The 22,332-nt window shown below is 40.0% G+C and overlaps 2 protein-coding genes across 9 annotated transcripts; one reads left to right on the top strand and one right to left on the bottom strand.

Annotated features, from left to right (window-relative positions):
- The first annotated feature begins 566 nt into the window (after positions 1-566).
- Positions 567-6,184, top strand: LOC103427462 (MADS-box protein JOINTLESS-like). 8 transcript variants are annotated; one of them, XM_070812611.1, is made up of 9 exons: positions 567-726; positions 1,232-1,463; positions 2,568-2,646; positions 3,666-3,730; positions 3,809-3,908; positions 3,988-4,029; positions 4,661-4,702; positions 4,792-4,946; positions 5,915-6,184. In XM_070812611.1, the coding sequence occupies exons 2-9, from the start codon at positions 1,282-1,284 to the stop codon at positions 5,931-5,933; spliced, it is 684 nt and encodes a 227-aa protein (XP_070668712.1). In that variant the 5' UTR covers positions 567-726; positions 1,232-1,281; the 3' UTR covers positions 5,934-6,184.
- Positions 6,185-17,288: 11,104 nt separating this feature from the next.
- LOC139191853 (uncharacterized) lies at positions 17,289-18,152 on the bottom strand. The gene has a single exon (XM_070812882.1). The coding sequence runs from the start codon at positions 18,150-18,152 to the stop codon at positions 17,289-17,291; it is 864 nt and encodes a 287-aa protein (XP_070668983.1).
- Between the last annotated feature and the right edge of the window lie 4,180 nt (positions 18,153-22,332).

Here is a 22,332-nt window from a genome sequence, read left to right as displayed (position 1 = left end):
CTTCGCCACTGGTTGGTAGTGCTACTCAACACAGTTCACTAGCAGGTTAAGCCCTACTCAAATTTTCTCATTAGGGTGATGCTGTAGATAAATTTTTTTATATTATATTTTGTAAATTGCATGACGTGAAATCTTATCATCAATACCTTGTGGTCTACAAAATATAAGTTAAATAAATAATGTCTCTACCATCATTCAAAATAGAATTTAATAATCAATTGCCAAATTATGTGATTTTAAAAAGGGAGTTTTAACAAAACACTTATGGTACTGCTCACTTTTAACGAAAAATCACATTTATATCTTTGCCTGGTACTATTCATTATACTTTTAAAAATAATTTTTTATTAAAAAAATTTTATTTTTAAACTTTTCGCTAATTTTCTTTTTAAAAAAAATATAGGTAAAAGAGAGTGTTGATAGCATTTTCCCCTCCGTATCTCAATGCTTCCTGCAGCTCAACATTTGAGTTTCACGCCAACAGCAACTAAACGGTAAAGACGTGGAAACGAGAGAAATAGACATTTGCTTCACCATAAAAAGCATCTTCTGTTTCCACACTTCCGCATGCATTCCCTCTCATTCGCTCACTCTTTCTCTCTCTCTCCCTCTCCACTTCTCAATGTTCTCATTGGTCTCTTTTCAGTTTTAACCGCTCTGAACTCTATCCACCCATCCAAATACAGCAGCAAAACCAAAACATCTCCCCAAGATTTACTCACACTGGTAAGAACCTTGTAGGCGTCAACAAATCCACTTTCACCTAATCAACAAAACAATCCCTTTACCTCTCTTAGCTTTATCCTTTCCTTTTCTCCAATTGGTTGGAAGCATTTCGTTCCCTCTGAGACTTGTTGGTCTTGAAACTCTGGATCTGGTTCAGAATCTAAAGATGGAGATGGAGATGGATGATGGGTCCCTTTGTCTCTTTTGATCTCTCTCTCTCTCTATCTAGTAAACTTACACTTCATTTTTAGGGTTTGCCTTTGCCCCCCACATCCTCCAAAGATTTTTGGCTAAATTTGGCAAAATGCTGCCAGTTCTGGCACTGGACCTGTCCCTCTCCAATTAAGCCCTTCCTTCCTTTGCTTGTAATTTCTTCGCCTTTTCTGGTTAGCTTTTGGCTGATTATATTCTCTAACTCAAACATAAGCCTAAACAAAAAAGCAAAATATTCCATTCCAAAACAAGCTATAATATTCTTCTTTTTATCTTATTTTTTCTTCTTCAGGAGAACCAGAAGAAGAAAAAGGTCGAATTAATTTAACTGAAGATTAAGAGATGGCGAGGGAGAAGATTCAGATCAAGAAGATCGACAACGCGACAGCGAGGCAGGTGACCTTTTCCAAGAGGAGAAGAGGCCTTTTCAAGAAGGCTGAGGAGCTCTCCGTTCTCTGTGATGCCGATATTGCTCTTATCATCTTTTCTTCCACCGGAAAGCTCTTTGAATACGCCAGCTCTAGGTCTCCCTCTCTCCCTCTCTCACTTGCATACACAATTTTTTTTTCTTTTTTCTGTAATATTATTTTTAATGGGAAGATGAAGAAGGAGAAGACCCACTTGAATGGGAAGAAGTAAGAAACAGGCTAGGTTAGCTAGTCAAGCTACTAACTAGATGTTCAAATAATATGATTGAAGGTCTTTGTAGCGCAAGTTGGATTTGGATGTTGTTTGTTAGCGTTGGTTCTCATAAAAAAATTATCATATATGCATTAAACAAGTATGGCTTAATCGAACTGCTGTTTCTGATAACTTGAGAAGTGTTGTTTTGATCAGTCATGACTGGACTGCTTCATCAAATTGCAAGTGACTTCCTTCCATGTGCTTTTACTCTCACTTTCTGTAGTGTGATTTCGTCAAGGAAAATTGTTGTATTCTTCTTGGATTTTAATTATCCTTTATAGTATGGTTGTGGCTTAATCTGTTATTTCCTTTTACTTTTGGCTGTGTTTGAGCCAAATAGGCCATAGTTTGTAATACAAAAATGATGAAAGAATACAAGTTTGGCAAATCATCACTATATTTGGCGTTGCATATTAAGTTGAATTAGGAGGCTAACGGGGTGACATCACACAACAAAGACACATTTTTTAACCTTTTATGTTTGTTTACAACATTGAAAATTCTCGTTAATAAAATTCGAACCAAGACCTCCTTCAACAACGAAGAGACTAGATGCAATCAGAGCTAGTTAAACTTCATTCATTTTCGAGTAATTTCTGTCTATAGGGTTTTTCTTTTATTAGTATAAATGAACCTTCAATGTTTATAAACTTTGTATACGAGTTCATGTGCATGTAATAGCAATTATCAGTTATTCAACTTATTCTTAATACGCGTTGCAAGATTTTTAAGGAAAAACATATTTATAGCAACTTTAAGTTTAAAAGTGTGTGACAAGCGTTTACTAAAATATGAAAAAAAAATTTAAATGCTAAACCAAATATTGAACTTCCTATTGTCTTTTCCATCTCGCATGTGTTATCTTTTATATAATTATATTGTTTTGAAGATTTCTGGCTATCCTAGCTAGTGACCTGCATTGTTTTTTTCTTCTTCTTCTGCAGTATGAAGGAAATTCTAGAAAGGCACAACTTGCATTCAAAGAATCTCGACAAACTAGAACAACCATCTCTTGAGTTACAGGTTGGTCCTTTATGTATCGTATCGTGGTGAATAGTTTGGTACCCTCGAGTTGTACACAATAATACATAGCCAACTTGGTAACATGAATCTTGTGGACTTGAAGCCATTGCAACATGACAAGTTTTTCTTTTAGAATATTATTGCACTCCTAAATTTGTAAATCATGTTATAGTGTAGGCATGCATAGCCTAGAGTAATATAATTTTTGGATCATCCATATTTTCTTTTAGTAAAGCTTCTATGACAATGCATGCATTTGAAGGTGAAAAAAGTAAACTACATGCATGAACTCAATACAAGATTTATTAAGATGCATTATAACGCGCATTCTTTATTAAATTATTTTTCACTATGCCCCCTCAAACTTCAACTCAATTCGTTCCACTTTGACTTGTGGACATTCTTCTTCCTGGAACTTATAGGTTGCCTCTTAAAACACATGGGACCAAACACCTAATAAGGTTATGCCACATGTGCAATATTGATTAAAAATCTTCATTATGCTTAACATTCAACAGTTAGAGAATCTTAAGTTTAAAAGAAATTGAAGAGATGAAAAAAATAAAAAAGAAATCGATTACTCTGGTGCACCCAAATCAAACCCACATAAGAAATTAGCTTATCTAACTTCTAAGGCAATGTGGAGCGAATTTTGAGTTTTATACAAATGACTTTCAAGTTTCAGGGGGCAAAAAGGGATCAAAATCGAGTTCCAGGGGGCAAAGTGAAGCAAACTTTCAGTTTTAGGGAGTAAACTGGTCATTTTTGAGTTACAGGCAGCAAAGCCAGATTAAAATCAGATGCTAGGGGGGTGTAGCATAAAATAAGCCTTCTTTACTTGAAGTCCTTCGCTCTCTATTGTTAGCATCCTGACTTAGTATAAGATAAACTTATCACTGTTGAATTGTAAATGGATAAATCTTTGGGTTTTTGTTCTTTTCACGTATTGTTTACAGTAAATAATCAACAGCCTTTGGATTTTTGGCCTTTGCTTAAAAGAATTGTTAATTCTGATGTAGCTAGTGGAGAACAGCAACTACTCCAGGTTGAGCAAGGAAATTGCAGCAAAAAGTCATCAACTTAGGTATATGTAAATCTCTGGTTTTAAAAACAATTACTAGTTTGTGGTCCCTAATTATGACATAAGCTTCTTGAACTACAGGCAGATGAGAGGAGAAGAAATTCAAGGACTAAGTTTGGAAGAACTGCAACAATTGGAGAAGTCCCTTGAAGCTGGCTTGGGTGGCGTAGTAGAGAAAAAGGTCTGTTTTATTCTATAGGTTTGCCTCTATATAATTGTTTAATATCTAATAAGTGGACATTTTTGTTGTCTTTCAACAGAGTGAAAAGATTATGAAAGAGATCAACGATCTTCAAAGAAATGTTAGTTACCTTTTAACTCTTGACTATGCAACTCCCCCAAACTACATCTTCTGACCTAATAAATTAACAGATAATTGACAAATGGTAGATTGGAGGTTTCAATCTAGACCTCGTGCACTCCGAATTTTGATGTCATTTTAGAGAATCACTAAGGTCGTACCCAGTGCACAAGGCTCCCGCTTTACGCAGGGTCTGGGAGAGGTGAATGTCGGCTAGCCTTACCCCCATTTATGGAGAGGCTGCTCCCAAGATTTTAGAGAATCACTAAACAAAAAATTTTGTTCTTAAAAGTTAAGGTAACCATGTCTCAAGCTAATAGTTGAAAATTAATGAATATACGAATTATTGTATGTGTGGTTCACATTCTAATTGGGATAATAGTTTCTGTTGTGCTAGTCTTTTGTCCTACAGTGAATTTAACTCTTATGTAATGCCTCAGAACTCAACGGGATTTGAAACGTATCATTAAAAAGTTTACTAAGATTGTAGTGCATTTGTTTGATAGTAGATTCGCAGTGCTTGAGCAGTTCATCGGCAGTAAGGTCCAGACAATGTTGTCCTCCAAATATTTCCTCCATTTGCCTTTTCTTGTCCTAATGTTTTTCTTGACATGATATAGATGAATGTGCAGGCGATGCAATTGACGGAAGAGAATGAACGATTAAGACAGCAAGTATAAGATCTCTCTGCCACTCTACATCTAAGTATATGTTTGATTCTTGATTAATTTGCTAATGGGAGTTCTTGGTATGATTGTTGAAGGTGGTGGAGAAATCTAATGGCCGGAGGCTTGTTCATGTCGATTCAGAGAACCTGATTACGGAGGAGGGTCAGTCATCAGAGTCTGTCACCAATCTCTGTAAATCTAACAGCGGTCCTCAAGACTATGACAACTCAGTTACATCTCTAAAATTGGGGTGCGCTTAAATCATCTGATATGTTTGATGTGCTGCATTAATTTCGATGGATATATTTATTTCAGGAAGCAATATTTCTAGAGCATTTAGGAAGTTGCACTACTCTTTGCATGCATAAGTATTTTGTTGGCTATAAATATAGTATTTTCCGGTTTTAAATTAGCCATGCCTACTTGTAGTTCATCAACGGAAAATGCTACCACCCGCTATTGGAAAAACCTAGTAGTAGCCTAGTATCTCCCACATAATTAATGTAAGCTCCCACATTTACAATTTAGCCATGCACACTTTTTATGGTCAATCAAAATTTATATTTCTTTTCCACATCATTACCGTTTAGTTGTCATTAGAAGGTTTAACGATGGCGTGAAACTCAAATGTTGAGCTACTGGGAAGCATGGGTAATTACTACGAAGACTTTGACTTTAATGAGGGGGGAAATGCTAGATGGATCATGTTTTTAGAAGATAATGGTTTCAGACCTTATTTAGTAAATACTATAATATGACGGTTGATGGTTGGATTCTAGTTTGGGTAATGCTTGAGAAACTATTTACTTATAGTGTGTGTGAAATACTAGGGAGATCACATGTGGATCTTACATTATGTGGTCAGCTAAGTTAGTTAAAACACATTGTAGTTTCTCTAGAACTGTACACATACTGAATATTGACGTTCTTTATACCTAGTTCATTTTTAAGCCGCGTCTAGATGTGGGAATTGCAAGTACCGAGAATTTTAAATCCTTCATGGGTTTTTGATGATCATGTTGTATTTAAATCTTTTTAACAAGCAGTTTATTTCTAAGTAATTTATCCTAAATGCCCTAGTACCTGCAATTCTCTCGTCCAAACATGGCCGTAGAGGTTTGAATTTGAAAAAAAAAAACTGTTTTAGCATGCTGCCCAAATGATATTTATTTACTTTTCCGTTTTATCAATCTACTTTTTTGTTATTTTCTTTTGCAGGCTGCCTTTCTCTGGTTGATCGAAAGTAGATGTGGGTTGTATTCTCTACAAATTGGGACAATTGACTATAAATGTTGAATGAGATGTGAATGTAACATTCAACACGTGAATATAACCCCACTGTATTTATATGAAAAAATGCGTAATGTATTCGAACCTTGGACGGATCCATGGGGTAACTTCACATATATCATTGTTAAAGTTGCCTTTATTTGAACTCAAAAGATACACAAGTAAACCCAATAAAAAAAATTGTCATTGAACTTTCAATATTATTGTTATTTTCGATAATTAGGTTTAGGGTGGGGTGAACCGGTGAAGTGAAAACAAATCGATGGGGTTACTGAGGGATGTTGGTGGGTGAATTTTTCGTACGGTGGTGTTTATTAGACACTTTGTGTTTAACTTCTGACGCTGCTCTTTCATTTGGTTTTATAAGTTTTTAGGGTGTGTTTGATGGTTTGTGGTAAAATAGGGTGTGTTAACATCACCATCCTATTTCATGACTAAGTTGGGTGTGGAACGGCTCTCGTGCCCTTCTGAAGCCTTTGACCATCAAGATCGCTTGTTGCGTAGGGGCGTTGGCGTAACTAAAGACATGCGTTTCTCAACCTCGTCTTCCTTATATTGTGTTTTACTGACATGCTTCCAAATTCAATTGATTGCTCCCTGAAATCAACTTTAAGTGAGCATTTTTATTAGCTTTTATGGCATCAGTTGCAACAGGCCTCTTGATGGCATGGTCGTAGCAATTTTTGAAAACGTAGCATCATCCATAGCGGGTGTTCGTGACCAAGCAGAAGCTGCTAATCAAGAAATCCTTCATGCAAGATGTTGATAGCAATTGCATGTGTGCGAGACATGACGTATGACGTTGAAGACATCATTGATGAGTTCACACGTATCATATGTATGAGCAGCAAAGTGGCGGTTGATTTGCAAGATGGCTCCGCAAAACCATTCGCATTCCAAAGAATATTTGGTATGTGAAGTTTCAGATTCTCATTAACCTTATACTTTACAGGGGTTTATATACGAAGGGGTCTAAGAGTTGGTAACAGCTATACAGTACAATAAAATACAAAACCCTAAACCCCCTAAACCCTAACTGTCTACACTCCCCCACAAACTTGACGCCGGACAGGAGACAAGTTTGGAACACAAGGACTGGAAACGCGTCTTCGACAAGCCTTTCGTAAAGAGATCAGCCAGTTGCGAAACAGAAGGAAGAAAGTGAACACGGTGAGTCCCTGAAGCAACACGTTCTTGGACGAAATGATAATCTAAAGAGATGTGTTTCGTGCGGGCATGAAAGACCGGATTAGCAGCCATATATGTGGCACTCAAATTATCACAATGCATCACTGTGGGCTCAGAGATAGAAACACGGAGGTCACGCAAAAGACCCATTATCCAAATAGAATCAGCGCATGCAAAGGCAAGTGCCCGATACTCCGCTTCGGCACTAGATCGAGATACCTTCTGTTGTTTCTTTGCACACCAAGAAATCAGATTGTCACCAAGAAAAATACAAAAGCTAGTGGTGGAATGACGTGTGTCAGGGCACCCTGCCCAGTCTGCATCTGAATAGGTGATGAGACGAAACGGTTGTGAAGAAGAAGTCAAGCGAAGTCCCATACCCAAGCTGCCTTTAAGGTAACGCAATATACGTTTAAAGGCCTCCATGTGAGCAGTAGTAGGACGACCCATAAACTGAGAGACATTCTGCACAACAAAGGAAATATCTGGTCGAGTTAGGGTAAGATATTGCAAAGAACCCACAAGCTGCCTATAAAGAGATGGATCTGTGAGGGCAGCACCAGTGTGTGCAGAGAGTTGAGTCTTGGCTGCTATGGGTGTGGAACAAGATTTACACCCTAATAAGTCACCTCGTTGTAATAACTCCAAAGTATATTTGTTTTGAGACAAGTGAATACCATTGGATAAATAAGAGACCTCTATGCCAAGGAAATAGTGCAGCTTGCCGAGATCCTTGAGCTCAAACTCAGTGCTCAGAGTTTGGATAAAGGATTGAATCAACGGAGGGGAGTTACCCATCAAAATGATGTCATCCACATATAGAAGAAAAACAAGGATAGTGGAGCCGCGATGATATGTAAACATTGAGCTATCTGCCCAACTTTGGATAAAACCTGCCTGAATGAGAAAGGTGTTTAGGCGTTGAAACCAAGCTCGAGGAGCTTGTTTAAGACCGTAGATGGCTTTCCAAAGCTTACATACATAGTTGGGACGATTGGGATCAACAAAGTCAGGTGGTTGGGTCATATAAATCTCTTCCATAAGTGAACCATGGAGAAAGGCGTTCTTGACGTCAAGTTGACGTATCAGCCAACCCAGAGACACGGCAAGGCTGAGCACAGTTCGAATGGTGGTGGGCTTCACTACGGGACTGAAGGTCTCTGTGAAATCAACCCCAGGCTGTTGATAACCTTTGGCGACAAGACGTGCCTTGTAACGCTCGATCGAGCCATCAGAATGGCCCTTGATTTTGAACACCTATTTACAGCCGACAATGTTAACATGGGGAACAGGAGGGGTTAAGGTCCATGTGCTTTGTTTAAGCAGCACATTGAACTCATCCAACATAGCCTGGCGCCACTGAGGGGATCGGGAGGCCTGTGTAAAACAAGTGGGCTCCGCATCTTGTTCAGCGAGGGTGGTCATTGCAGATGGAAGAGGATGACGACTAGCAAAGTAGGCCTTCGTTTTGGGTTTGAAAATTCCAAACTTAGACCGTGTGTGAGGTCCTGAGGAAGGAGGAGGAGCCACGCCACTAGCTGGCAACTGAGAGGCATGTGGATATGAGTGGGGTAGCTGAGATGTAGCAGGGATAGACGCAGGAACATGTGCAAGCAGGTTGACAGTGGAGAGGTCCAAATTTTGAGGGATAGTCACGGGGGTTGCAGACAGCATGGGTGCCAGGTCATGAGCTGGCAAGGAAGGTGCACGTGAAGGGCAGGGTTGCTGCGGGATTGTAATGGAGACTGACACAGGGACAATGGCAGAAGTGGTGGTATAGGTGAGATCCTGATTTTGAGGCATAGGCACGGATGGCAGTGAGGAGAACATGGGGGACAAGGCATGGTTCTGCTGAAGTGGGGTAGGTACGGGGTGAATGGGAACAAATACCAAGTCTGATGCAGGCACAGAAGATGATGCCATAAAGGAGTGGAAAGGAAAATCATGCTCATTAAATTTGACATGACGAGACAGATATACACGTCCAGTTGAGGTATGAAGACAACGATAGCCTTTATATTGGTCACTGTAGCCAAGAAAATCACATGACAGGGATCGGGGTTAGAGTTTGTTAGTTGCATAATCACCAAGGTATGGAAAGCAAGCACACCCAAACGTGCGGAAAGCCATGTAATCAAGAGCCCGACCAAACAAATTGTGAAACGGAGAGGTCCACTTGAGAACAGGAGTGGGTAGCCGATTAATTATATAAACAGCAGTGCAGAGTGCCTCAGCCCAAAATTTGTGTGGAAGATTGGCAGTAAGTAACATGGTGTGTCCCATTTCTGAAATATGACGGTGCTTGCGTTCTGCAAGACCATTTTGCTGCGGGGTATGAGGACAAGAGAATCTATGGTGAATCCCTTTTTACGCACACAATTGACGAAAAGACAAATTATCATACTCTTTACCCCCATCACTTTGGAGTATTTTAACCATTTTTTAAAACTGATTAGAGATGAGAGTTATAAAATTGGTAAAGTGAAGAAAGACCTCAGATTTCTTACGCATGGGATAAATCCATGTATACCTTGTGTAATCATCTGTAAACAAAACATAATAACGAAATCCCGACACCGACAGAATAGGAGACATCCAAACATCAGAATGTATTAATTCAAAAGGAGACAGAGCATAATGTTCTGAAGATGTAAATGCTAGGCGATGGGATTTGGCCAACGCACAGTGATTACAAAAGTCTTTGGTGGAGACAGTAAAGGACGAGCCTAATACATTACTAGAGGCTAATACATTAAGAACTTGACGGGAGGGATGCCTAAGACAACTATGCCAAAGGGAGGGTGACGCAAAAGTGGAAACAAAGGCATGTTTGGCAGTAGAACTAGTGCTAGGAGCAAGACCAAGCTTGAGGGGATAAAGACGATCCTCACATGGGCCCTGAAAAAGAACAACACCCGTTTTTAAGTCACGGACGACAAAACCCTACAGAAAGAACGAGAGACTAACAAGATTATCACGTGTAAACTTAGCAACCGACCATAAATTTTTCCGAATGGCTGGAACATGCAAAACTTGGGATAACCGAAAAATGAAAGGCCCGGACTTAAAAGAAAGATTACCAGTGTGCGCAATAGAGAGGGTCTCACCATTACCCACAACAACCTTGTCATTAGAACCATACCCAGTAGTCAAAGTGAGGAAGTGAGGGTCACTGGTCATATGGTGAGTGGCACCAGTGTCCGGATACCATGTAGGATCTAAGGGAGAAGCAATATGCATGCTAGTAAAAGCTCGAGAGATATCATCATCGGAGCGAGTCGCGCGAGGGCACAATGCAGCTATGTGACCAAACTGGTTGCATGCCCAACACTGAGGACCGCGAGGAGTAGGTCCTGGACCAAGGATGCCAGGCCGGTGTTGAGCAGTACGTGGACCATATCGGCCAGCACCGCCATGCATGGTAAAACGGCCACCACCAGAATTACGGGGATGCCGATTGCCATTGTAAGTGCCATGGTGGCGAGAAGGCAGACTAGCACGCCCCTGAGAGAGATTACCACCAGATCTACGGGCGGAGTAGAGAGCGGAGAGAGCTAAAGTAGCTTGAGTCATGGCGTGCTTGGATTCATAAACTAGAAGACGAGCACGCAAGTCGTTAAAGGACGGTAGAGGAGGAAAGTTGGTCAGTGCCAAGACAAGAATCTCATATTCAGACCCCAAGCCATTAAGCATAAGTCACCAAATCATCATTCTGAACTGGTTGGCCAATAGAAGCCAATTGATCTGCCAAATGTTTGGCAAGGCCTAGATATTCGGAGATCATCTTGGTACCTTTTTGAAGAGACAGCAGCTGAAACCGAGTATTGGTACAGTTGGCAAGGGATTGTTGAGAAAAGTTTTGACGAAGATGCTCCCAGATCTCACGAGAAGTAGATAACCCAACTGTTAATGAGAGAACAGGCTCGGTAAGGGTAGCACGTAACATACTGACAAGGGTCTTATCAGTCTGGTACCATACTAGGTAATCGGGGTTGGGGACGCTAGTAGTGACAGGAGGTACCACTGTGGAGGAGTCGAAATCAGCAGAGGCATTTGGGGAAGGTGCTTGAGTTATGGTGGTGATAAGGGGATGAGGGCAAGGGTGGGATCCATTTACAAAACGCCAAAAGTTTTGGCCAATCAAGAATGGTTTAACTTGACTTTCCCATGGTAAGTAATTAGATTCAGAAAGTTTAACAGAAACAAGTGTAGAGATATTAGGAATGGAAGAGGCAGGAAATGAAGTAGCGGAAGCCATGGAAAAGGAAAAAAAAAAAAGGGATCAGAGGCTCTATACCATGTGAAGTTTCAGATTCTCATCAACCTTAAAGTATACTTTACAGGGGTTTATATACGAAGGGGTCTAAGAGTTGGTAGCAGCTATACGGTACAATAAAATACAAAACCCTAAACCCCCTAAACCCTAACTGTCTACATGGTATCAGCATCAATAGCTAACAAGATAAAGAAAATCACAATAACGATTCAAACCACTCTGGAGAGAAATAAGAGGCATGGTGCTGTTGTTGTAGAAGGAAAAAGTACTGGTGATGATATTCGAAAATGGGTGAGGAACCAAGTAGTCTTCCATCTTCCTTGGGAAAATGAACTCATCGGCTGTGAGGCAAGAAACAAATGTTGATGGAATGGCTAATGAATGAAGAGCGACAACAAACAGTTGAGGATCAGGGAAGACAAATCTAGTCACCAAGACCTAGACCCATGAAATTGTAAACAGACATTTCGACTGTTATGCATAGGTTACACTTACTGCTTCCCAATCTTATGTTATTGAAGACTTGTTTATAAGATTGATCAAAGAATTCGACCAAGAGTGGATCGCAAGTGTGAAGGTCTACCCTTTATAGCCTTAAGTAGCTTTATATCTTCTAAAGAAGTCACATAGTGGAGCAAAATCTACAACAGCTTAAATTGGCATCTAACAAATAGGTATGTCTTCTCTCTCTAAGAACTCTGTTGTACCATACATTAGGCCCTAGTATTTGGACCTCATGACTTAGCCCATAATGTATGTAAAAGGCGAAGGAAACTCTTATTCTATAAAAGAGATCCTTCACCCTCACTTGGAAGGAGGGCAAAGAAGAACAAAGAGAGCAAACCCTAGTCTCTATAGCCTCCACATACATTGTAACCTTCATTGATATAGTGAAACCGAATCGACACTAGTGTGGATGTAGCCTCAACTTGAGATGAACCACGATATATCTTTGTGTTCGTGTGCGTTTGTGTGATTTACGGTCAGATTTACGTTGGTCCAAGATCGATCCGATTTTGTGTATCAACATTTGGCACCGTCTGTGAGAATTGACACTAAAAGCTATGTCGGTTCTCTCTCAATTTTTCATCCCACAATGACTGAATTTTATTAAGACACCACTATTTTCTTGTTATTTTTCTAGTCACAGCCTCTTCAAATAAGAAGTTGTAACTCCCACAAACTTAGAGCTGGTTTGGATGCGCTTTTAAAATAACTGAAAGCACTTTTGGTGAAAATATTTTTAGAACCAATCTTTAGTAAAGATGCAAGTAAATCCTGGAAAATCACTTAAAGTGCTTCCTGGAATAAGCATATAATTGGTGCTTTTTGCAAAAAGTATTTTAAGTGCTTTTGGAACCCAAAAACATTTTCTGTAAAAACGCTTTTAGTTATTTTAAAAGCACATCAAAACAAGCCTTTAAATTCACAACTTCTTTGAGATGTTTGTTTTATAATTGAAAGGAATGAGCTCCATGAGACCACTTCAGGTAAGTGATGATTTTTTTTAAGGTATATAATATCTTTTGTTAAAAAAAAAGATAACTGCATATGGCACGTTGTGTTATTATTTTAGACAAATTCAAGCTCAAATAAAGATTACATAGACAACTAATAGTTCAGATATGATTAACAATCTAATAATACAAAATGTTGAATCATATTACAAGAGGAAACATTTTTTTTCACATGTGTGGATGCAAATTTCCGCCTTCTTCTTCTTGGACAAAATTGCACCTACAAAACAATCAACATCTTTGGTCAAGGCCAAGAACCTCACGCGCCCACGATGAATGAGGGGCTTTGGCCGAAGAACCTCCGATGCCAAAGTTAGAATTTAGAGAGAAAAAATGTTTAGAGGATTTTTGGGAGTTTTGCAAGAGTATCAACTTAGCTTTTTAGAAGAAATAGGGTCATATATAGGGAATGGGGTGTGGTCAGCCTTTAAGTGTGTTTTGGGGTGTTATTTGGTGATCAATTAACAATTAATATATTAATTAGGTATAAATATATTAATTGGCTAATTATCATAATAAAAGAAATGTTTTGGGAGGTTTTTGGAGGTTATGGAATGAAGATGGATGAGAAATTTGAACTTGTTACCTATTTTGGGTACTCCTGATTTGGTTGATGGATGATTCTCCACTGCTCGCTTGTAGGAGACCCGGTATGCCTCGAGAGTAAATTTATCATCTTCATCCGAAAAATCCACGTGTCGCCTTGTGATTATTTTTGGCTCCACAAATGCCCCCACACCTTCTGGGCTGCTCGTAGGAAATGGCAGCAGGTGTAGAGATCTTCTTGCTTTAGGAAACGCATGACTGCTTCCTATTTTGATGTAGATTCCCTCTTTAATAGGAAATTAGGTCCTTCTAGGAAAGGGAAATAAATTTCTTTCAAAGCCTATTTAAGTCCACCTTAAGTGGGTTATTAAATCAACTTTGGAGAGCGATTTATTCTACCCTACAAGAGAGAGAGAGACAGAGCTTAGAGGATATTTGTTCTCCATTCTCTAGCAATCTTCTACATCTTGCCCGTGCAAAGGACCGTCTTTCGTTGATTTTTTTGTCTTCTCCGTGCCGCACCGACGTAAGAAAAATTTAATTTTTTCTTGCCTTATTCTTAGAAGGTGCTGCCACGGGGTGGTGTGGCGCGTCGGCTGGCAGGGGCCAGGAATCAGCTTGTCATGGGCCAAGGAGGTGGTATGGCAGGGGCCATTGCTTGTGTTGCTCGGCTTGATTGAAGCCAATGATTAGCTCGACATGGGCCGAGGAAGTGGCGTGGCATGGGCAATGGTTTAGGCTGCCATGTTTGGGCTGCTTGCCAAAAATGAGGTAACTGCTTGAGTTTGATTTCTCAGTTGTCGTAGATAGAGCAATCAAGGATAAAGCTGCCAAGATCGGAGATACTAAAGATAAAGCTGCCAAGATCGGAGATGCTGAAGATAAAGTGTCGGATGAGTGAACTGTGAAGTGCAAAAGTGGTTGTTGCCCTTGACCATTTGCTGCCTAGTTGATCTTCAAGCATTCGATCTTTTAAGCTATGTGGCCTTCTCGCACTAGAGAGCTTACCCAGATGGGTGTCGGGGAATTAGTTTACCCTCTCACACTGGAGAACAATTAGTTTACCCTCTCGTGCTGGAGAGCAAACCCATATAGGTGTCGGGAAATTGGTTTACCCTCTCGCACTGGAGAGCAATTAGTTTATCCTCTTACACTGGAGAGCAGACCCTTTTGGGTGTTGGGGAATTGGTTTATCCTCTCGCACTGGAGAGCAATTAGTTTATCCTCTCGCGTTAGAGAGAATACCCTTTTGGGTGTCGGGGAATTGGTTTACCTTCTCGCACTGGAGAGCAATTAGTTTATCCTCTCGCACTAGAGAGCGAATCCGTATGGGTTTTTAGCAGTTGTTGTAGACAGCAGTTGAGCCATGCTTGTGAATAACTTTTTAAATCTTCATTGAGAATAAAGAAATAAATCAACTGTGCTGGAAGGCAGAAACTGCATAACAAACTAGATAATCTTCGACTTGTGAAGCCTTGTTTGTCGAGCTGCTTGAGACTTCAAACTTATTTGGAAAAAACCCAAATGAGGTTTAGGGGGTGATGAAGACTTCCCCTGCTTGTGTAGTCTGTTTCGTTGACTTGTCAAGATACTCGTCGCATCGGTGATAGGAGCATATTTATGCGACTTAGTTGGCTTGTTCTTGTGCATTTATGTCGTGTTTCCTTAGTTATTTTAATGTTTAAAGTCATTTTCGTGTGTTTTCAGACTCTAAGTACAAAGTATGCAAGAAGATACATTTTGGAGGCCTTTGGAGCATGTTTCGGGCTTGGAATGGATAGCAAATGCATGGGCCAAGTGGATGGACGAATTTGAGAACTAAAGAGGCCAAGAATATGAAGAATTATGGTCCAAAAGATGAAGAAAATAGCCCAAAAATCTGTCACCCCAACTTGCATTCCTTGCCATGCAAACCACATAGAATTCCCTTTGGATTCCATGCCATGCTTGATCACTCTTGTCCCCTACATAATTTCTAATTTCATGCTTCAATTCATTTAATTATTACACTCAATTGCTTGATACCTCTTGTTCCCTTCACTCATTAGATTTTAGACAACATTTACATCCATTACATGCACCAATTGATGCTCCATCATTCACATTTGGAATCCCATGCCTTGTGTACCACATGTTGCTGCACCTTTGACCCATTTATTGACACATTTTCACCTCCCTTTCCATCTCTATGCAATGTACACAATCATTCATGCCCCCTAGCTACAAGACCACTCCATTTTACCCTTCACACTTTGCATCATCACTTCATTTTCACCCTTGGACCATTGCACACCACACACACAAATTGCCATGCATTTCATCCTTAACCTAACCTGATTTTCTAAGGTTTTTGGGGCCTATAAATACATGTTTACACCCCTTGGCCAAAGAATAATCCCCCATATTCATCATTTTATCACAGAAATTCGTCCATACACACCCTAGGAAGCAAAACACCCCAAAAACACCATTCTAGTGCCTAGAAAACATAACAGCCACTCCACCTTCTTCCACCCTCTTTGCCTAGTTCTCCACCACCTTCCAACCATCAAACACTCTTCCACACTCACCCTAAACCCCTCCATATCATTCCCCATCCATTCTACACCATAAATCCACCCAAAAATCTGTCCACAAGCTTCATGCCGCAACAAGGAGGAAGGGAGATCCATTGATGCACTTGCTTTCCAAGTTGGAGCATTTTAGGTGTTTTCTTTCCTTTGATTTTAATGTCTAATTTTATGTATCTTTGTATTGCAAGAATGAGGAACTAAACCCCCTTAGTTGGGGGGTGATTCGAAACCATGTACATGCTTGCAATATGATTTGATTACATTCAGTTGTTATTTCATAAGTTGCGGATTCAATTCGTTCATCTACTTGATTGATAACTTATTTGTGTATGTTGATTGAGAGTGCACGCTTAGTTTTCATGCATGAATATGATGCTAGATTATGAGGGAGTTTCACCTAATAGTTACAATCTTATAATCACAAGTAGTGAAGGTCGCTTGAAAACGATCGCGTTGAATGAATTCTTGGCACTAGTTTCATGCTCATCATAGTAACGAATGCCTCGTCAACACTTATAGTTCTCATTGTGCTTCATGATTCTTGATTGTATCTTTATTGTGCTCATCACGTAAGGAACCTTTGAGGAATGCTTTGAATTGTTGTATGCGCTTTTCCATCCAATTTATTAACTTAAGGAGAACTTGAAGGTTAATTTAAGCGTATCTAATTAACTTGGGGTGTTGAGTTTCATAATTTATTGAAAGAACAACTGAAAATCATTTTGTTTGCAAGTGTGTCATGTGTGGAGAAGAACCTCCTAACTAGCCTTTTATCCATCCTTTTCATCCAAAAACGTTTTACAATCTGTTTTGTTTTAAAGTTTCTGTTTTGTTTTCAATTTTCGTCCAAAACAAATCCCCCTTTATTTTGAAGTCTTAGATTAGTTAGAAAGTGTTTTGATTTGTGTTTCTAAGTGTTTTGATTCAAGTTTTCATCCAACTTCGTCCAAGTTCTTGTTAGGTTCTCAAAACTACCCAGAAAGTGGTTTTTAGGCAGTTTTGAGTCATTAGGTTGCTGTTTTGAGTTTTATGTTTGTTTAAGTATTTTAAAGTATAGTTTTGCATTCTTTGAGTCTAGTTTAGTGTTTTAAATTTTGTTTTTATGTTTTTAAGTCAGTTTCAAGTGTTTAGCAATCCCTCCTAATCCCCGGCCTAGAACGATCCCTACTTACATACTTTACTACAATTGATAAAAAGAGGGTTTAATTTGTGTGTTTAGTTATTTTACGCATCAATCGGCCCTCATTTGTTAGCTTCTCAAGATACTGCTTCCACTTCAGGTAGCCATTAGTAGTGTGGTCTGGTCCTTGATGGAATGCGCAATACTTTGTATGATCCAGCCTGGTAAGATCGCCTTTCATGGGTGATGACAGTTCGAACCAAGGTTCGTTCTTGAGCTTGCGGAGAATTTGGCTGATTGGAACTGTGAATTTGGTGAATGTTTTAGGCGCTGAGTCTTCTCTGGTTGGGGAACGTTCCATGTGCTTCTTTTCCGACTCATTTTTGTTAGACTGCTTAGCCTCGTCCCATAGTGCATGTTTTTCTGCTAAAGTATAGGAAGCTGCTAGGTTCAATTCTTCTCCCATGAGCAGTTTTCCAAATAAAGGATGTTCGGTGGAAAGTTCATTTTTGAATGTTGCCGTTGCTATGTCTTCGTTGCAACCAACAATCTTGGCCTTCTCCGTTTTGAATCTCTTGACATAGTCACGAATTGTCTCCCAATGGTCTTTTACGATGCTGAAGAGATGGTCGGATGTCCTTTTGATTGAGTGGTTAGACGAATACTCCTTAGTGAAAACAAAGGAAAGTTCATTAAAACTCCAGATCGACTGCGGCGGCAGAGTGTGAAACCAGTCTAGTGCCTCGCCTTGTAGAGTTGTGGCAAAAATTTTGCACATAAGCGCATCGTTGTTCCTGTAAAGGATCATGGTGCTGCAGTCGTGCTTGAGATGTCGATTTGGATCTTCGTCTCCCTTGTACGGAATGAAGTAAGGCATAGTGAACCTGCGAAATGGATCTGTCCGCTCGATCTTATTCGTGAATGGTGACATGCTTATGTTGGTCATGTCTTGTCAAAGCGCATCGTCAACAGCCTCGTCATGTTGGAAATTGTGCAATCGTTCGGTTATGAGTCTCTCAACTTCTTCTTGAATATGCCTCTGCTGGGGTAGTGGAACTTTTGCTGCCTCTAATCATGACCTATGGGTCTAGGCTGCTCTTCCCTATGCTCGACTCGTCTATATCGCGGTTGCGGCGCATGTGGCATGTACCTGGCAGGCGAACGGGCTGTTCCCAGGCTGCCAGTTAAACTTGAGTCAGATTGAATAACTATTTCTCTCCGTCTGCCGTGCTGCCTACTCCGATGTGAGGTGGAGAATGCTCCTTGTGAGCCTAGTTGTGAATGAACATTTCGCCTGGAAGGTTGTCCATGTTGATAATCGGAGTGTGACCTCAACCGTGAATGTATGCTCATTCGTGGGCTTGATTGGGAATGCACGCTCCTCCGCACGCTAAGATGAGAGTATACGCTATCCCAAGAACCCAGGCAGGAGCGTAAACTGCCAGAACGCTTGGAACGTGGCTGGTTAAGGGGCTGTTTGCTGAAACGCTGATGAAGAGGTTCGTCAACCCTTGTCGACACCTCGTCCGGGGCACATTGGATCTTGGTGCGTTGCAAGAGTTGATTCACCAAGGTTGTCTATTGTGCAAGGGCGTTCGTCAACTCTATGACTTGTCGAGACAAGTGTTATTCACCATTTGGATTGGTGTGCCTCCTTGAACAGTGGAAGTGTGGTAGACTCCAGGTGCAAGATTTGAATTGGGAAATGTCAAATCAATATGGTGAAAATGCCCCCGGCTCGATGGTTACTCCGGATAGTTGAGATATTCTCGGGCCAACTTGAGCTGCTTGGGAAACCATGAGAGGCAGGGTTGCAGGAGCAGGCAGAGCTACAGGAGCAGGCTGGATTACGGGAGCAGGTTGGGTCGCGGAAGCAGGTAGGGCTGCAAAAGCAGGTTGCTCAACGGGAGCAGGCTGGGCCATGGGAGTGAGCTACTCGACGGGAGCAGGCTACTCAGTGCGTGATGCATGCGAATGCGAGACTTGGGCTAGGGCTCGTGCAAGCTTGGATGGCACAGCTTGGGCCATGGTGGAACCTCGTAGTAGTGGTACCACTCCACCTATGACCACATTTAGCCTCGTGGATCGTCGCGGTCCCGTTTCTTGAGTATTAGAATTTTCACTTGTGGAATTTTCTAAATTTCTAGCCATTATATTTTTCTTATACGTTTTATCAAAGAACCTTTGCAAATAAAAAATTCTAATAATAAGAACGTATGAAAAATATTCAAATGGACTAGAAAATAGAGAAAAACCTTTTTGTGCAAGAGTTTTCTACGAGTATGGATCTCAACTCTCAATGAAAGCACCAATTTGTGGATGCAAATTTCCACCTTCTTCTTCTTGGACAAAATTGCACCTACAAAACAATCAACACCTTTGGTCAAGGCCAAGAACCTCACGCGCCCATGATGAATGGGGGGGGGCTTTGGCCGAAGAACCTCCGATGCCAAAGTTAGAATTTAGAGAGAAAAAAGTGTTTAGAGGATTTTTGGAAGTTTTGCAAGAGTATCAACTTAGCTTTTTAGAAGAAATAGGGTCATAATATAGGGAATGGGGTGTGGTTGGCCTTTAAGTGTGTTTTGGGGTGTTATTTGGTGATTCAATTAGCAATTAATAAATTAATTAGGTATAAATTTATTAATTGGCTAATTATCATAATAAAAGAAATGTTTTGGGAGGTTTTTGGAGGTTATGGAATGAGGATGGATGAGACAAATTTGAACTTGTTACTTATTTTGGGTACTCCTGATTTGGTTGATGGATGATTCTCCACTGCTCGCGTGTAGGAGACCTGGTATGCCTCGAGGGTAAATTTGTCATCTTCACCCAAAAATCCACGTGTCGCCTTGTGATTATTTTTGGCTCCACAACGTGCGTATATATATTACATTTCCGCACCCTTTAATGTAGATAATATCGTATATATGTCAATAAATGTATATTATCTATACAAACTCTTTTTAGTTAGGCCCCTAGCAAATATTTTGATTGGTGGTGATAAAATTTGATAAGTATAGGCCATGTATGGCATATAATTAATCTGTTAATCGGATTTTAAAACTTAGCTAGGAAAAAACTAACAAATAGATCACCAAAAACTTAGCTAGAAAAATATACCATATTTGGATTTTGTGTGTAGAGTCACGGATTCAATAGTAATGCTAGAACATCTCATCTCATGTCATCACGTAGGTTGTAACCTAAAGTGAAAGAGTGGAAAGTCCTTGCAGATCGCCACCTCATCACAAAGTGCGTCGATGCATGTGTAAATGGGTCCCCTGCTATTTTGTTCTTCATTTTAGTAAAACGAACCGTTTCATTTATTTTATTTTTTTCATTCCAGGCCCAAAACGACGTCTTTTTGGCCTGGATTTCTGAAGAAAAAAAAGGGTCATTTGCTGCCCATCGCAACCTAGCGCAACGACACAACAGAGCAGAGCAAAGAAGTAGCAGTAAGCAGAGGGGTGGAATCTCGCCTCAAGGCTTTATTTCGGCGAGGGGAAGGGCGGCCGCCACTCCCTGTCCCTCTATAGCTTCATATGTGCCCATGATGTATGTAGAGGTGAAGAAAACCCTTATTCTATAAAATGATCCTTCACCCTCACTTGGAGGAAGGGCAAAGAAGAGCAAAGAGAGAAAACCCTAGTCTTTATAGCCTCCATGTACATTGTAACCTTTATTGATATAGTGAAACCAAATCGACATCAGTGTGGATGTAGCGCTAACTTGGGGTGAACTACAATATATATTTGTGTTCTTGTGTATTTATGTGATTTATAATCGGATTTATGTTGGTCCAAGATCAACCCAACTTTGTGCCTCAACAAACTCTTATTTGTTATCACACACCAGGACAAGTTGCAGATAGCTATCTTATGGAACTCATTTTTCTTAGCATGTTACAAAAAGGGAACTATTATTAGCACTCCAAAAATCACATTTGGCACTCTTTACAAGTGTATTTTTCTTTATAAATATAGAAAGTTTGGAGTGCCAAATAAGATTTTTGGAGTGCTAATAACAATTCCCTACAAATAAAAAAGGCTTTACAATACGACACCAACATGTAAGATGCATGACCTTATGCATAAGGTTGCGGTGTTATTGTAATTTGTATACGATGGGAGTGCAATATTTGAAGAACTAGGGATCTTGGTTTTTTTTTTTTTTTTAGGTGACGAGAAGAGAAGAAAAATCCTAGAACCAACGAGATAAACCTAGAGGAAAGATACCATGTAGAAATATGACTCATTGTATTAATGTTTGTAAAGTATTACAATATATAGGGTTATATTAATCTCTATTTAGGTACCTACACTAATTACGATTGGAAATTAATTACATGTTGGAATCAAATTTGCGCGCACTAGTGTGGATGGAGGAACTGGGCCAACTCGGCTACTTGTAAAAGAGCAAACAACCATGATTAACCTTGGGTGCCGGTAGACTACCAGCCAAAAGCTCTTCGACGGTCAACTTACTAAGTAATACAAGACTCAAACAGTGGGAAAGAGAGTAAGTATGTGATAATTGCATTACTAGAGATGAACCCTAGATAGGGATATTTATACTAGTAAGGAGAAAGACCTTTTAGGATATGGAATATGTATTAAACCAGGAGAATCCAAAAGAATATCTAGGACTATATATTATGTACTCTTAGACCTAGTTTGGGAGTGAGGTGCTTAAAAAAAAAGCACCTATGAAAAAAAGCTGTTAGGGTTTTAGGTGTTTGGTAAACTGAAAAAAAATGGCTTATTTTGGAAGCTGCTGTGAGAATAAGCTGAAATCAAAGGAAAAAGCTGAAGCTACTATTTGCAGCTTTGGAAAACTGGCTTTTTTTCAAAGCACACGGGGCTACAGTGCTCCTTTAATGAAAAGACCCACTATCAGACTGCTTTTTTTTTTTTCCAAAAGCACTTTTACAAAAAAGTTTACCAAACGCTCTGCTGATTTATTTCACAGCCGCTTATTCTCACAGCACAGCCGCTTATTTTCACAGCAGTTTTTTTTCAAAGCACAGCAATACCAAACCAGCCCTTAGAAGCGTGATTACTTATGGCGCACGTCAATCCCTAAATTATAGGAATCTCTGAGAATATAAGAAACTCGTCTAATCCCCA

The sequence above is a fragment of the Malus domestica genome, chromosome 15 (genome assembly GCF_042453785.1).
Source record: "Malus domestica chromosome 15, GDT2T_hap1".
NCBI classification, from domain to species: domain Eukaryota; kingdom Viridiplantae; phylum Streptophyta; class Magnoliopsida; order Rosales; family Rosaceae; genus Malus; species Malus domestica.
This window is presented reverse-complemented; position numbering and strand designations above follow the sequence as displayed.